This window comes from Hemibagrus wyckioides, linkage group LG29, assembly GCF_019097595.1.
Source record: "Hemibagrus wyckioides isolate EC202008001 linkage group LG29, SWU_Hwy_1.0, whole genome shotgun sequence".
NCBI lineage: Eukaryota > Metazoa > Chordata > Actinopteri > Siluriformes > Bagridae > Hemibagrus > Hemibagrus wyckioides.
Window position 1 is genome coordinate 5,323,292 of NC_080738.1, and position 16,545 is coordinate 5,339,836.

The following is a 16,545-nucleotide window of genomic DNA, read 5'->3' on the forward strand; positions in this document are numbered from 1 at the left end:
CATTATAGATAATGTATTATCAGTATGTCGTTCTACATTTTACTTTTAAAAGACATTAGAGCTTTAAGATAGCAATCTGGCAACCCTGATCAGACCTCGCGCATGCGCGGTGCGTGCCGGGAGAAGGGTCTAGAGTTTGGCGCGCGGATTCGAAGGTAAAATGGAGCTGCTGCGCGCGATACAGCTGCTGAAGTTAGATGCTGTATCTACAGGTGTGCTTTTGTTTGTTTTCTAATAATTTATTTAATAAGATTCCTATAAATCTGTTGTTTAAGATATTTACAGATGTCTTCTGTTCGTCAGAAGAAAAAAAAAAAACAAGTCAGGCTGTCAAGTGAGGATGTAGCTAGCTCACTAAGCTAACGTCATTAGCCCAAAACATTGAGACCCGGTATTAAACACTGCTAACGCGGGCTTGCTAGATTAGCTAATTAAAATATTTATTATTTGTTAAGTATTACTTGTACCGTGTACAGGTGTGTACATAACTGAGCAGATGAATACAGGAGAGACCTGTAGTAGAGCCTTCGGTTTCGCTTCGTAAAAGAGTAAACGGAGATTTCGGTTCCGTCCCAAATCACCTGCTCCTCTCTACAGAAGTGCACTAGATAGGGTTTAAAATCAAGGTGCTTCCGGTTAATCCGCTGCGCACTGTGTAGTCTGTGAGTGTGGATTTGGGATGAGATCCTAGTTCATGAGTTACAGTTAGGTAGATGGGGTTTGATTGATTGTTTGTTTGTTTGTTTATTTGTTTACTTTATTACTTAAAGCCAAGATTGAAAAAGAGATATTTCACTTCGCATTTTGAACTATATGAGAAGCGTAGAATGTAAACAGGAATAATAATAATAATAATAATTATTATTATTAGTAGTAGTAGTAGTAGTAGTAGTAGTAGTATTTAAAATTTATAAATTTTTAATGTAGTAAAATAAATAATTGATCATTTAATAATGATAATGATGATATCTTAATATTAAAAATAATTATAAAATCTATTGTTTACTTTGCTATATGAAAATGTTTGTATTTATTTTTGCTTGTTTGCTTTTTAACTTCACACTGAACAGCAATATGTTTAATAAAATTATTTTAATTTTATATTTGTAAAATTATTATTAATTATTTAATTAATAATATAAAAATACAGGTTATTTTTTTAAATCAGTCCCATTCATAATAATAAATAATATTATTCGATGATAATAATAATAATAATGTTAATAGTAATAAATCACATTAATTAATAATAATAAAAAAATGAATAATAATGTAATTAATATTCTAACATTAAAAATATTTACAAATGATTATCTATTATTTACTTTGCTATTTGAATATTTCGGTATTTATTTAGTGTTTCCTTTTAAACCTCACACTGTACAGCAATAGGAGGTTTTAATAAAATGATTTTTATTTCTATTTTTCTAAGTGAAATTATTATTAATAATAATAATATTACTAATATAAAATACAGGTTAGCCAGCCATAATTCTAATAAAAATAATTTGTCATAATAATAAATAATATTATATAATAATAATAATAATAATAATAATAATAATAATAATAATAATAATAAATCACATTTAAAAATCCTCCTATTGCTGTACAGTGTGAAGATTAAAAGAACAGTAAATAATTAAGACATAATTAAGAAAGGAAAAAACAACAACAAATAAAGGTGTGATAAAGAGGAAAAGCACAATAATTAAAAAATCTACAAAGTAAGTAAGTGTATAAAAATAAATATTGTGTGTGTGTCCTCTCTCCAGTCTGGGTGGATGTGGTGTGGGATTGCGAGTTCACGGACGCCGAGCCTCTCGACTCCTCTATCGAAGAGGAAATCAAAGAAGACCTGAATGTATTTAAGAAGGTCTACAAGCAGCTGCTGCCCTTCTCCGCCGAAGACGACAGCACTCAGGTATAACGTGAGGCTCTGTGAAGCAATGGAATCGTCGAGTGTCCTGATCTTCCGGTGTAATGTCAGATGTCTCCGTTTTGTCTCCAGAGCGTCTGGAAGCTGTTCGGAGAAAACGGCGTGTCGGTGAAGTCCCTGGTGGCCGTGCTGGCCTGCTTCATCCTCGGCGCCAAAGCCAAATCGTCCAGCGCAGAGCAGAGACGTCACAGCCTGCAGGCGGCATCGCTCTATCTGCTGCTTCTCCGAATCCCAGGTGAGTCTCAGTAGGTCCTGTTAGACCTTAGGAAAGTTAATCCCGTCCAAATAGGGCTCAGGGTGTGTGTGTGTTTTACAGGCAGCGTAGCCAATAAAGTCTTCCATCAGATCCTGTTCGACACATGCCTGGACGTGGTGCTGAAGTGCTGGCCGAAGAGCTCGGGGAAGAAACGCAAGAAGGATACGCTGAAGAGTTTGCAGGGCGACAGCAAGAGCGGGAAACGGGCCAAACCTCCAAAGAAAGTCTCGGAGGAGGTGTGTCATCCCAGACATTTGGGGCGGAGCTAAAGAAAAATGATTGCTCAATGTTATTTCTCCCTCTCCAACCAATAATACAGTATTGGACAAACGTATATTAATGTAAGATTTGTTTAAAGAGATTAAAGACATGTGATCGTGAGCATTCCTCTTCCAGATGGAGATCGATGAGGAGGATGAGGATGAAGAAGGCGAGGAGGTGTATTTTTCAGCTCAGGATCTGTTGGGGATGCGCGAGGACGTGGTCGGACTCGTCCGGACGCTGCTCCAGCTGCTGGAGAAGTTTTCGCTCAGGGACAAACCGCAGAGTGCCGATAGCTGCGTGAGGGTCAGTACTGAGGGGTCAGTGGTTCAGTAGTGAGGGGTACTCCGGGTCAGCTGGTCTCACCAGTAAGCTTTAGATTAGATTGCTGGACACAAGAAAAAAAGAGCACTGATGGTTCAGCGGCTAAGCTGCTCATGTTCACAAGGTTTGACTTGAAGTTTAAGGAATCTCAAAAAGCCCTTCGGTCATTTTATATATGTAAATCCTGGGGGGCGGAGCTTTATGGATATGGGCGGGACCTCTAACTGACTATATGTCCTGTCTTTTCTTCCTGATTTCTCTCTGATTATTATTTTCTGATCTTTTAATGGTTGTTGCAGTTATTCACCGAACTCACCAACTTCGAGCCAGTCATCGGAGAGCTGTCCTTCTCTGAGAAACGGTCAGTGTCACCTTTCAGCATTCAGTACAATTCCCTATAAGTAACTGTGTTTACTCCTGATTGGTCAGTTTATGTCCTTACATTGTAATGGATTTTCTTTTGTTTTGTCATCAGTGACGTGAACAAACTGCAGAGCCTTCCTGAACTCGCCTTCCATGGCCTCTGGCTGCTCTGCTCCTCCAATCACGGTGAAGGAAACGAGGTGTGTGTCTAGAATATTCTCTTATAGCTTTCAGACTTTGTAACTGGACTGGAATCCACGTGAAGGAATCAGTGACGAGTTTGTTGAATAAATGTTTTTGTCTTCAGTGTCGCCGGCGTGTCTTCCACCAAATGCTGTACGTCATTCTGATGATGAAGAAGGAGAGAGCTAAGCCCAGTCTCCTCGCCCCGTCGCAGGCCGTCTGCAACGCCAGAGACCAGGCCATCCTCTTCATCAGGTAAGAAATAACGTTTAGATGTTATATTGATATTGCGGGGGGAAAAAATGTAATGATAATTATAACTTTATTTATTTATTTATTTATTTATTTATTTATACTAGGATTGGATTATTAATTGGAAGAAGCTGATTTTATTCTAAATTTTCTACATTTTAAAATATTTAAACTGCCTAAAAATACAGTAGAAAATATTTAAAAATAAATAGAAAATATCAGTCTATAAATTATATATTTATATATTATATTCATTAACTTATTGTAATTTCTATTAGATTTTTATTGGAGAATTTTTATATATATATTATATATTGGAGAATATATATATATATATATATATATATATATATATATATATATATATATATATATATATATATATATATATATATATATATATATAAATGAATTAATGAATAAAGTTTCTCCTGTGTGTGTTCTGCAGCCATCTTGTGGACGAACAGACCGAGGCCACGTTGCCCCTGCTGAAGATCCTCATACAGCACATCTGTCACCAGGTGCATTAACAAGGAGTCGCTAATAATAATTATTAATAAATATATAAAGCCATGGAACAAGTGACTAGAGAGTGTGTGTGTTTCAGATGGTGGAGAAGGCAGAATATCGTACTAGCGGTGCTCAAGCTATCGGGAAGCTGGTGACTAAGATGCCGTGCGAGAATTATGCCACTTTTGTCAAGTGGCTTTATAACTATTCTTTAAATATCAGGGTGAGTAACGGGAACTCTGTACATTTAGTGTTTAGTGTTGAACGCTGGCTGAAATCCTCTCTGCGCCTGCAGGTGGCGTTCCGCATGTTCGCTCTGGACGTAGCCATGGTGCTGCTAGCGCAGGAGGAACGTGAGGCTGACGAGACGCTCGAAGCGGATCTGGCTGGATACCTCTCTCACCGTTTCCTGGTGCGCAGCGTGGTGTACGGACGCCGTTCTGACGTCTCGCCAACGGTCAGAGCGCACGCCATGCACTGCCTCGCCCAGTGCCTAGAGCTGCCCAGTCACAACGCCACCAAGTGGATTCACGAGCTCTTCTCTTCCTCATCCACTAGTATGTTATCTACCCCTCTGTTAAAGGTTTCAAGATTATTTGAGTGAGATCTTTATACTTCTCTCTCTCTCTCTCTCTCTCTCTCAGCTGGCTCACAGACCACAATGGAGACCGGACGCTCCGAGCGTAAGCAATAACATTTCTGCTTCCTCTTTATTCTTTATCGGAGCTATTACATTATACTTATGATCCTAAAAACATCTCATAAGATTTATCTGCTTTTGTTTGTTTTCCCCAGAGACTCTAAAAAGACGGGAGACGGTGCAAAAAACAGCCCTGACCTTCCGCACCATCGAGCTGACCAAGCACAAGAGCACGAGTCACCACAGCACAGACGACGGCATGAGCCGCGACGCTACCGATATCGAGTGTAAGTCCACACACACACACACACACACACACACACACACCATAGCTCAACTGCACCACAGTCTTGCATGAGCGGAGACTATAAATCTTTCTGAATTTTTAGATCAGGAAACCTTGGCTCTGTTCAAACAGCGTGTGAGTGACCCCAAAACCAACGTCAGGAAATGTGCCCTCGAGGTACACACACACACACACACACACGTTGATTGTCTTTTAACATTTGCAGTGAATTAGAATCTCATTTTGTGTGTGTGTGTGTGTGTGTGAAGACTATAATGAGCCTCCTGAAGCACGGCGTGATCACATGTAGTCCGGAGAATCTGGCCATCCTCTCCGAGCGCTGTCGAGACCCAGCTGTATCCGTGAAGAAGAAAGCCATGCAGTGTCTCATGGATCTCCTCACAGTGAGTTGTTTATGTTTATTCAGGTGGGGGGTGGGGGTGCTATTCTATTCTATTCTACCTGCTATTCTATTCTAGTAAATTTTGTACAGAAGCTTTAAAATGTTCACATTTTATTATTTGTTGAACTAAAATATCAAACTTTAGGCACTAAAAGTATTAGTTATTGGACTACAAAGCTGTGTTTTGGCTTTTGTTAACTCTGTGTGTGTGTGTGTGTAGGCACTACCCGACAGCACAGAGGTGCAGGAGGCGTGGCTGAGGGGCGTGGTTCCTGCAGTGATGGACTCGGAGAGTTCCGTACAGGAGAAAGCTCTCGAGTGCCTCAACGACAAAATCATCACTCACATCAAAAGTCACGGAAGCTATCGCCATGACAACGCCTCCCAGACAGTGGCCTGGGACCTGCTGAGGCTAATGTGTGATAAGTGTCAGGATCTCGGGTGAGGTTTTACCTCTCTCTCTCTCTCTCTCTCTCTCTCTCTTTGTCTCTCTCTCTCTCTCTCTCTCTCTCTCTCTTTGTCTCTCTCTCTCTTTGTCTCTCTCTCTCTCTCTCTCTCTCTCTCTTTGTCTCTCTCTCTCTCTTTGTCTCTCTCTCTCTCTCTCTCTCTCTGTCTCTCTTTGTCTCTCTCTCTCTCTTTGTCTCTCTCTCTCTCTCTCTCTCTCTCTCTCTCTCTCTCTCTCTCTCTCTCTTTGTCTCTCTCTCTCTCTCTCTCTCTCTCTCTTTATCTCTGTGCTTCCTTAACTATCTTTCTCTCTCTCTCTCTCTCTGTGTTTATATCTGTGCTTCGTCTCTCTCTCTCTCTCTCTCTCTCTCTCTCTCTCTCTCTCTCTCTCTCTCTCTCTCTCTGTGTTTATCTCTGCATTCTATTCTAACCCCCCCTCTATCTCTGTACTTTCTTCTTTAACTCTCTCTCTCTCTCTGCAGGCGATACTTCAGTAAGGCGTTCAGTGTGTGGTCGAGACAGGAGAAGTTTTCCACTTTGTTGGTGAACAGTCTGATCTGGCACACGGAGCGTGAACAGGCCCCAGCCGCGTGGCTGCTGCTGGCCAAAGTGGCCGGCTGCTGCACTAAGCTTAACCTGGGCACAATTCTGGAGGCCTGGGATCACACATTCAGGTCAGCACTCGCACACCATGTACACGTGGACTGGGCTGGGGTGTGTGGGGGGGGGAGGGGGCTCAACATGACCTGATGTAATGGGTCAGTGGGGAGGCGCTCTAGCTCTTCTTAATCCTACATATATTAGGTTGTTAATAAAACGTCAGCACTCGTCCTCATGCGTAAACATAACTGATCAGCCACGTTATATTAAAGATTAAAGGAGTGAATATCGGATGTCTGACAGGTCTCCGGTTGGTGATGTGGCTACAACTTGCCACATTCTGACTGTCCTTGGTCACACTGCAGATAATATCAATGATGAAAGTAAAAGCAGGATCATCGGTGAGTGCTTAAATGACATAATAATATGTACATGAAGTGATGGAGTAATGAAGTGTTATAAGTGTGTTTGTTTGTTTATGTATAGATGATCTGATGGCTTGGCTGAAGGGCTTCAATCTACCCCTGGAGGTGATCAGCGCCAGCGTGGACGCTATGTTCAGTCTCGGACAATCCGACAACATCAAGGACACCATGGTAACAATACACACTAGTGTCGTATTCAAAAAACTGCCATTGTCGCACACTTTTCATTCATTCTGTGTGTGTATGTGTTAAAGAACTTCCTGAACCAGTTCTGTGGAGAGCTGGTGTCTGTGTGTGAGGAGTACCTGTCCACCGTCCTCTTAAACGAGAGAGGGGCAGAGAATCTAAATGAGGATCTGCTGGTAAGACAAAATCTACATTTTTATACTTCTCCTAGTTCATCACTTAAGATGTACACCGATCAGGCATAACATTATGACCAGAGCCAGGTGAAGTGAATAAGACCGATTGTCACGGATAGATGACCGGATCAGAGCATCTCCAAAACTCTTGCAGCTCTTATGAGGTGTTCCTGGCCTGCATTGGTCAGTATCTATCAAAAGTGGTCCAAGGAATGAACAGTGGTGACCCGGTGACAGGGTCATGGGTGGACGTGGGGAGAGAAGGCTGGCCCGTGTGATCCGATCCAACAGACGAGCTACTGTTGCTCAAACTGCTGAAGAAGTTAATGCTGGTTCTGATAGAAAGGGGTCAGAACACACAGTGCAGGACGGGTCAGGGCTGTTTTAACAAAACAACACAATATTAGGCAGGTGGTCATAATGTTATGCCTGGTCAGTGTACTTGGTTTCAGTGTTTTTTCTTGTTGTTTTTGCACTAGAGCTGCAGTTTGTCTTCCACCTTACATGTTTACTTTATTTAGCAAATAATCTTATTTCCCCTTTAAACTATTCTATTCACCACCAGTCCATGGGAAGCCCCACGGTGTGTTAGGTTTTTTCCACATCAGCTAACCCCTCTCTCTCTTTCTCTCTCTCTCTCTCTCTCTCTCCCTCTCTCTCTCTCCCTCTCTCTGTCTCACTCACTCTCTCTCTCTCTCACACTCACTCTCTCTCTCACTCTTTCACTCACTCACTCACTCTCACTCACTCACTCACTCTCTCTCTCTCTCTCTCTCACTCTCTCACTCATTCACTCACTCTCTCTCTCTCTCTCTCTCACTCACTCACTCACTCTCTCTCTCTCTCTCTCTCTCACTCATTCACTCACTCTCTCCCTCACTCACTCTCTCTCTCTCACTCTCTCTCTCTCTCTCACTCTCTCACTCTCTCACTCATTCACTCACTCACTCACTCACTCTCACTCTCTCTCTCTCTCACTCACTCACTCACTCTCTCTCTCTCACTCACTCACTCTTTCGCTCGCTCACTCACTCACTCTCTCACTCACTCTCTCTCACTCACTCACTCACTCTCTCACTCACTCTCTTACTCATTCACTCTCTCTCTCTCACTCATTCAATCACTCTCTCTCTCACTCATTCAATCACTCTCTCTCTCACTCATTCACTCACTCTCTCTCTCACTCTCTCTCTCTCACTCTCTCTCTCATTCTCTCACGCTCTCTCTCCCTCTCTCTCTCTCTCTCTCTCTCTCTCTCTCTCTCTCTCTCTCACTCTCTCTCTAACTCACTCACACTCTCTCTCTCTCTCTCTCTCTCTCTCTCTCAGGTGAAACACCTGTACACTCTGGGCGTGGCCTCTCTACACTGCCCTGCCAAAGTGCAAAAGCGAGTCTTCCTCCTGGTTCAGTCCATTCTCACCACCTCTGAGCAACCTAGTGCGTTCATTATTCCTTTCATCCATTTGTAGTTACATTTGTTTTGCATATTCTTTCTTAACTGTATGGTGTGTGTGTGTGTGTGTGTGTGTGTGATGTTCCTCCAGTGGCTGGAGAAGGTGCAGAGTTACCAGCCAGTCAGCCTCTCTCTCAGTTTAAGCCGTCCTCCATGCCGACAGTGGTACGAGCTCACGCAGTCATCACGCTAGGTATGATGCACACCGGTCCCAAAACCTTGGAACCTTATTTAAAAACCAGACTACCCTTCATTCTCTCTCTCTCTCTCTCTTCAGGTAAGCTGTGCCTGCAGCACGAGGGGCTGATGGCGCGCTACATTCCTGCATTTGCACGCGAGCTTGAGGTTGGCACCGAGTTAGCGGTGCGCAGCAACGTGGTCGTGGTGCTGTGTGATCTGTGCGTGCGCTACCCCAACACGCTGAGCCGGTACATCAACAACATCTCAGCCTGCCTCAGAGACACAGAGGCGCTCATCAGAGAGCAGAGCCTCATCATGCTCACCAATCTGCTGCAGGTATAAAGAGCTAATGAGCGCGCCTAATATATGCAGCACGTTTAAGACCGTAACACTGTAGGTGTCTGTTCCAGGAGGAGTTTGTCAAATGGAAAGGATCTCTGTTCTTCCGATTCGCGGCCGTCCTGGTGGACCCAGATCCCTCCATTGCAGAGTAGGTCTTCAGGACTTTTCATTCATCCCTTTTTTTACAAGTCACTAGATTCTCATTGTGTTCTTGTTGCCGCTGTGAAGCCTCTGCGAGTACTGCCTGGTGGACCTGCTGCTGAAGAAGAACCCGCTGATGTTCTCTCAGCACTTCATCGAGTGCATCTTCCACTTCAACGCCTACGAGAAGCACAAGAAGTACAACAGGTTCCCACAGACAGAGAGGTGAGTGAGCTGAGAGCGTTTTAATTAAACACTGAATCAGTGAATCGTTTGGTCAAGGCAGAGATACATAAGCACATTATTACGACACACACACAATTAGTAGTAGTTGTCTGCTTTAGATTTGGGCGAAGTGAAACAATCGAAACGAACAGGAATGAATCATTCACATCCAGAATGAATCGAAACCTGAATCACTTCATAGATCAGTTAAGAAGAATCAGGTGATTCATGATGTCTAAATGAATCTGAACACATGTAAGTGAATCTGAATCAATTGGAATGAATCAAGATGAAATGATTCATTAAAATGTTTTTCATCTCGCGTGTGTCTGATGCTGTGTGTGTGTGTGTGTGTGTGTGTGTGTGTGTGTGTGGTCAGTGAGAAAACCAGGTTTTCTCTCAAAGGCCAGAAGAACCAGGGCAAACGATTCAGAATCTACAGATTCCTCCTGAAACACTTCACAGACGAGCAGCGTTTTAATATTACCTCCAGAATCAGCCAGGACGTTCTTGGTAAGCTCTGTGTGTGTAAAAGGATATGAAGTGTGTATTAGATCTCAGAGTCGAGGATTCACCTTGTGCATCGCCTACAGCGTGCTTCGTGGACTCGGAGCTGCCTTTAGATTCCGAAGGCGCCGAGCTGCTGGCTGACGTGTTCGACGTCCTGTCATTGAAGGAGATCAAGCTGACCGCCATGAGTGGCCCTTCACCCAACGACGACGTACCCGACGACGAGATGGCTGCCGCTAAAGCCGTCCTGCAGAAAAAGCTCGTCTCTCAGGTTGCAATCACACACACACACACACACACAGAGCTTTAAAACTGGTCTAGGTTCTAGTTCCTATATTAAGCAGGACGTCTGATCTCAGATCTGTGGTTGAATCCGAGCGTGTTCTGCTTGAGCAGGTGCAGAAAAAGAACTTTGTGGAGAACATGATCCCCATGGTCATCGCCTTGAAGAACATGCTGGAGGAGAAACGCTCGCCCGTGCTCAAACACCTCATGGCCTACCTGCAGGTAAAAGGGGACAGGGTTAAAGGGTCAACGATGGTAGAGTGGTTGGTATTAATTAGACATTAGGGATTTATGGTGTGTGTGTGTGTGTGTTAGGTGACCATGCAGGACTATCGCTCTGAGGTGAAGGAGGTCTTTGCAGCAGATGAGCAGCTGGCTGCAGAAGTGGAGTACAACCTGAAGATGTTTGAGAAACAAAAAGAGCAGGAGCAGCAGGAGTTGGAGCAGCGGCTTAGCAGTTTCACTCTGTCACCCAGAAATAATGTGGGCACACACACACACACACACACACACATATTTCCACACCTGTAATGTCACGTGTACGTTATGTTATGTCATGTGTATGTTCAGGGTAGCAGCGCTGCGTCTCCAGCTCCAGGTGTCAGAACCACACCTCTGCCTCCTCAGTCTGCACAGAGACCCGCAAACACACCACAAAATGCAGACACACTCAGGTAACGCCCGTCTCCACATACACCCATCCTACTCGACATGTCCGCGATGCAGAGACCGGAGTTTGTACTGCTAACGTCACTTGAACGTTATTAAAAACAATAATAATCATCGATGTACCCTACACAAAGCTAGTATAAATACACCCATCAGCCATAACATTATGACCACCTGCTTAATATCGTGTTGGTGCTGCCGAAACAGCCCTGACCCGTCCTGCACTGTGTATATTCTGACCCCTTTTTATAAGAACCAGCATTAACTTCTTTAGCAATTTGAGCAACAGTAGCTCATCTGTTGGATCGGATCACACGGGCCAGCCTTCACTCCCCACGTCTTGGCCGTCCATGACCCTGTCGCCGGTTCACCACTGTTCCTTCCTTGGACCACTTTTGATAGATACTGACCACTGCAGACCGGGAACACCCCACAAGAGCTGCAGTTTTGGAGATGCTCTGATCCGGTCATCTATCCGCCATCACAATTTGTCCCTTCGTCAAACACAGAGCTCAAATCCTTACGCTTGTCCATTTTTCCTGCTTCTAACATCAACTTTAGGACAAAATGTTCAGAAAATGTCCACTAACAGGTGCCATGATGAGGAGATCATCAGTCTTCTTCACTTCACCTGGCTCTGTAATGCCTGTTTTATTGTGAGTCTGATGAGAGTGTGTGTGTGTGTTTGTGTTTTCCTCATAGGCGGCGTACCTTCGCTGGAATTCTGACCCCTGTTGGACAGAGACCTTCCCGCAGTGCCATGAGTTCAGGTAAACCTTCTCATCAAGACTGTTGGATTTCTATCTTATTATGTGAAGAATCGTGGTCTAGCTTAATTGATTGTTTTCCGATTAAACAGCAGGTTTTTATTTCTCGTGTATACCATCATCAGTAATGTTGGGCTTTTTTCTACAGGACCTGCAAAAGGAGTTTATGACGGGAGAGCGATCAGTACTCCACAGGGTAGGACATCCTGGACATTTCATTGGAATTTATTCTACGTTCATTAGCTCTAGTTACAGCCAATCCGGACGCAGCCTGATCAGAGTGTCTTGTCTTTGCTGTGTGTTTCTGTGTAGAGAGCATGAATGAAGTGACCTTTGGCGAGCAATTTAGTGCCATCTGCTACGACGGAGCTGCTGGTAATTCTATCTTTAACTACACTGAGTTTATTAAACCGAGGTTGTGTTTGCTGATGCTCCGATTCTTGCCGTGACGTAACGTATCTGTGATCGTTTTCCGTTCCGCAGGCAAGAGCAGCGAGAACGTCCTCCATCTGATGTCACCTGAGCACGAGTAAGTCTCTCAGTAGACATAAAAAAAAAGAGATTTTAGAGCTAAAGAAAGTTTTGACGTTGTGTAGAAATGATGCAGAACATCATAAAGATATGATCTGCCGTAAAAAAAACTAAACTCGTATTCACTCGACTAAAAATATGAACTCTTTCCCTTTTTAAAGAGCTCCAGCACCAAGGCAGTGGAACGTACAGTCTCCGGTCGTGAGGAAAAGCCGGAGCAAGAGACGGCAGATATGAACATGCGTTTATATCGCACAATAATTTCAAATAATCTTTGTCTGTGTATCTGTTTTTATCGCAACGTTATCATCTGTATGTCAGTTTTTCTACAATGTTTTCTGTGTGTGTGTATGTATATATAAAGGAATAAACTGGTAAAGGAACTCTCGGTTTTTCTATGTCTGTTATAACTGTAACTTTTGACGTTAATAAAGTGTAAGAAAGCTGAACTCAAACCAAAGTGTCCAAAGCCTTCTCTCTTTTAATGACTAGTCCAACACACTGACACTGGAGACTCCTTCCAATGTTAACTAAACTTTCACAGATTTGATAAACCTGGAGACATGGTGCCAGGACGACAATCTCCTCCTGAACGTCTGCAAGACTAAGGAGCTGATAATGGACTTCAGTACAAACTACCAGCCCTTCATTATCACTGGGACCCCAGTGGAGAAAGTGGACGGTTTCCGGTACTTGGGTGTTCACATCATGCAGGACCTGTCACGTCAACACCCTGGTGAAGAAAGCCCGGCAGCGTCTATACCATCTCGGACGCTTAAAGGTGCTAAAGATGTTCTACACCTGCACCAGGTTTGGAAATATCACCAGGACGGGCAAGCTCTCCAGAGGGTGGTGCGGTCAGCCGAGCATACCATCTGCACCGAGCTCCCTATACAGCAAGCGTGCTGGACCGTGGCCAGGAAGATAATGAAGGACCTCAGATATCCCAACAACATACTCTTCTCTTTCACATGCACTGGTCATCTACTTTTTTTGAATAATGATGTGGAAGGATTTAAAACTAATTTGGTCCACAACTAAACAGTTAGTCCTAGCTAAGATGCTTCAGTCATGGTGAGGCTCAAGATGAGCTGAAAAATGTCTGTATAGAAACTGATGGACTGCAGTCAGTAACTGGAGACGTGTTTAGTGAACTATACAGTGGGTGTAGTGACCACTGGGTACGAATAATTATCACATCATCCTGTGTAATTAGTACAGATGTACACACAAGATGAGCAAAAGATGGCGGCATTAGATTCACAGCTTCAGTGAACAACTAAAGTTTCAGATTTCAGATAAGAAACATTACTTGTTCACACACATTTGGGATATGAGGGATTTTTTAAAAAAAAGAAAATCTTTTAATTTTGGTCTAAATTACTACTTTAATGCATAATTAAAATTTATAATTCATTATTTTCTAAGTCGGTTCTTTCAAATCCCGCCTACTGTACTGTGATTGGCTAACAAGCACATCTTTTTCTCTGATTGGACAATTGGGAAGGCGCTCAATCGTCCCCGCTAACGAACTCACGAATCATAGCTTGGGGGCGGGATTTACCCAAATACGGGTGGGTTTAATTTGTAAAATCTGCGTGATTTGATCGGCTGTTTCTAACACTACCCGTTCTGTGCACACGATTTGTACTGCGCATGTGCGAAAAATGGTTTCATTAGGTTTTTAATGCATTATAACATCATATTATATTATTGTATTATAAAAAAAACTGCGTATACTTCATATATTACCTTTTATAAAACTGATCTGAAAATATATTTAGAAACGCTTTTTAATACGAAACCACAAAATAAGAAACTTCTGAAAACAAGAAAAAAAAATTCTAAAGCATTTAAAATTTATGTAACTGCCCTTATATAGCATTTTTTGTCATGGTATTTATTTATTTATTTGTTTGTTTGTTTATTTATTTAAATGCATTATTTGTTTTGTTTCATATTTGTTCATTTTATGTTTTGTTGTCTTACTTTAAACGGTACGGCATGGTTTTATATTTGCCCTACACGTCTTGTTTTGTACTTATAATTAATAAATAAATAAATAACAAAATAAATAAAATAAAAATACGTTTTAGCGCATTTTAGCGCATGCGCAGTACGAGTCTGTGTTTCTGGCACGGAGCTCGAGCAGCGTGTCACAGTCGCTAAGGGAGACGCAGACGCGTGGCCGCGAGGCATTCTGGGAAGAAGAAACTTCTCTGTTATGCGCTTATTTGTGGAAAATGAAGGTTTGTAGCGCGTGCTCTTTAATAAAGCGAACAGACGTCTTTCATATAAAAAGAATTATATGAATTAATTCTGTCGCTAGTAGTTTAGGGGTGTTTGGATTTTTTGGCACCTCGGACGATGCAGCTGCTTGAAAAATCTCCAGCTAACGGAGCTAGCTTTGCTAATAAACACAACGGAGCGTGGTAGCTTGTGTACTAATTAGCATGCACGACTAGTTAACTGTTAGAGAATACTAGCGTACTACTGAGTAAGCTAGTATTAGTGTGCAACTCACTAACAGGAATACTAAGGGTTTTTTTGTGTCTTCTTCTTAACCTTTGGGCTTCTATTATTATTATTATTATTATTATTATTATTATCATCATCATTATTATTATTATTGTTGTTGTTATTGTTACTATTATTATTGTTGTTATTGTTATTTTTATTATTGTTGTTGTGTTGTTATTATTATTATTATTATTATTATTATTATTATTATTTGTTCCTTTTTTCAGCGGGTCTTCACTCTTTCTGAAAAAGCCTGGAGTGGCTCATGTTTGCAGTACAGATGGCAGAGGTCTTTAGGGAATTATCTGGCTGTTGCTGGGTAAGGAATCGTTTAAATCCGATTCATTGACATGTTCACATTTTTTTTATTCACTTATCCCTCCTTAATAAACTCTTTTAGCCCAGACAACTCCGTGAAGATCTTCGACCGCCATGGACAGAAGATGAACGAGATGAATCTCCCTGGGTATGAAGGCACATCTGTAACATCTGCATGAACCGGGTTTTTTGTGATTGACTCTGTAGGGATAATAGGTGTGTGTGTGTGTGTGTGTCTAGGAGGTGCGTCTCTTTGGACTGGGATAAAGATGGAGACACTTTGGCCGTCATTGCGGAAAAATCCACTTCCATTCACCTGTGGGACGCCAACGTCAATAAGACGTCACAGCTGGACAGCGGCATGAGATCCGTGTAAGTGTGTGTGTGTGTGTGTGTGTGATGAAAACCTGTGTTTATAAATGAATAATATTTGCTATACGAATATGGAGTGCCTTAAGTTACCACGCCCCCTTTCACTGTGAATGACGGATAGAGAGGCCAGGCCTTCTCCATCTCTTTACTGATGAGTTTTGGTGCTCTTGATTATGTTTAGAGATCAGCTGTCTTTTCTGCTGTGGTCCAAAACGGGGCCGTTGTTGGCGATCGGGACGTCTAAAGGAAATCTGCTCATTTATAACCAGCAAACATCCCGCAAGATTCCAGTGCTGGGTAAAAATAATTAAATAAAATAATATCTACACCATAAAAAATTCATTTTAATGACCTGAGTCATTTGATTCCTTAAATGATTCATTTCAGTGACTCCGATTCATTTCACAAAATGTGAATTTGTAACATTGTTCTATAATTTGTACAAACTGAAGAGTGTGTGTGTGTGTGTGTGTGTAGGTAAACACACTAAAAGGATCACATGTGGCTGCTGGAGTTCTCAGAACCTGTTAGCACTGGGCAGCGAGGATCACAATATAACAGTCAGCAATCACGAAGGAGACACCATTAGACAGGTGTGTGTGTGTGTGTGTGTGTGTGTGTGGAAAGTAAAAGGAAAAGAAAGTTCTAATGTCCTCTGTGTCCCTCAGACCTCTGTTCGAGCGGATCCAGCTGATATTCAATTCTCTGTGATGAAGACGGATGAGAGATCGTCACCAGGAGAGAGCACGGTGGATGAACACACACACACACACACATACACACACACACACACACACACAGTAAAGAAATATGTTGAAATTCATTAACTTGAGTCATTTAAAGCTGTTTTGAGTAATTTGAATCTAACTGATTCATTCAAAATCATTTAGATTCATTCAGAGTCGTTCAAATTCATTCAGAATCATTTAGATTCATTCTGATTTACTCAGATTCATTCAAATTCACTCTGATTTACTTAGATTC

The 16,545-nt window shown here is 42.3% G+C and overlaps 2 protein-coding genes across 2 annotated transcripts in view; both read left to right on the forward strand.

The window, feature by feature from the left end:
- The first annotated feature begins 108 nt into the window (after positions 1–108).
- ncapd3 (non-SMC condensin II complex, subunit D3) lies at positions 109–12,783 on the forward strand. Its single transcript, XM_058384447.1, has 35 exons — positions 109–212; positions 1,776–1,924; positions 2,012–2,174; positions 2,256–2,431; positions 2,592–2,762; positions 3,080–3,141; positions 3,256–3,343; positions 3,451–3,581; positions 4,027–4,099; positions 4,186–4,311; positions 4,384–4,645; positions 4,733–4,771; positions 4,884–5,015; positions 5,118–5,191; positions 5,284–5,418; positions 5,638–5,858; positions 6,344–6,535; positions 6,765–6,862; positions 6,948–7,057; positions 7,141–7,248; positions 8,577–8,685; positions 8,793–8,894; positions 8,979–9,217; positions 9,292–9,371; positions 9,452–9,589; positions 9,969–10,102; positions 10,183–10,370; positions 10,496–10,606; positions 10,700–10,867; positions 10,955–11,058; positions 11,756–11,823; positions 11,969–12,016; positions 12,133–12,195; positions 12,304–12,349; positions 12,513–12,783. The coding sequence occupies exons 1-35, from the start codon at positions 161–163 to the stop codon at positions 12,586–12,588; spliced, it is 4,236 nt and encodes a 1,411-aa protein (XP_058240430.1). The 5' UTR covers positions 109–160; the 3' UTR covers positions 12,589–12,783.
- A 1,735-nt stretch (positions 12,784–14,518) lies between these two features.
- Positions 14,519–16,545, forward strand: part of wdr19 (WD repeat domain 19) — a 21,322-nt gene continuing 19,295 nt past the window's right edge. The window contains exons 1-7 of the mRNA XM_058385057.1: positions 14,519–14,600; positions 15,099–15,190; positions 15,272–15,337; positions 15,430–15,561; positions 15,743–15,858; positions 16,039–16,154; positions 16,230–16,310. Of these exons, the coding sequence (XP_058241040.1) occupies positions 14,595–14,600; positions 15,099–15,190; positions 15,272–15,337; positions 15,430–15,561; positions 15,743–15,858; positions 16,039–16,154; positions 16,230–16,310 (609 nt within the window). The 5' untranslated portion in view covers positions 14,519–14,594. The remainder of the gene's footprint in view (positions 14,601–15,098; positions 15,191–15,271; positions 15,338–15,429; positions 15,562–15,742; positions 15,859–16,038; positions 16,155–16,229; positions 16,311–16,545) is intronic.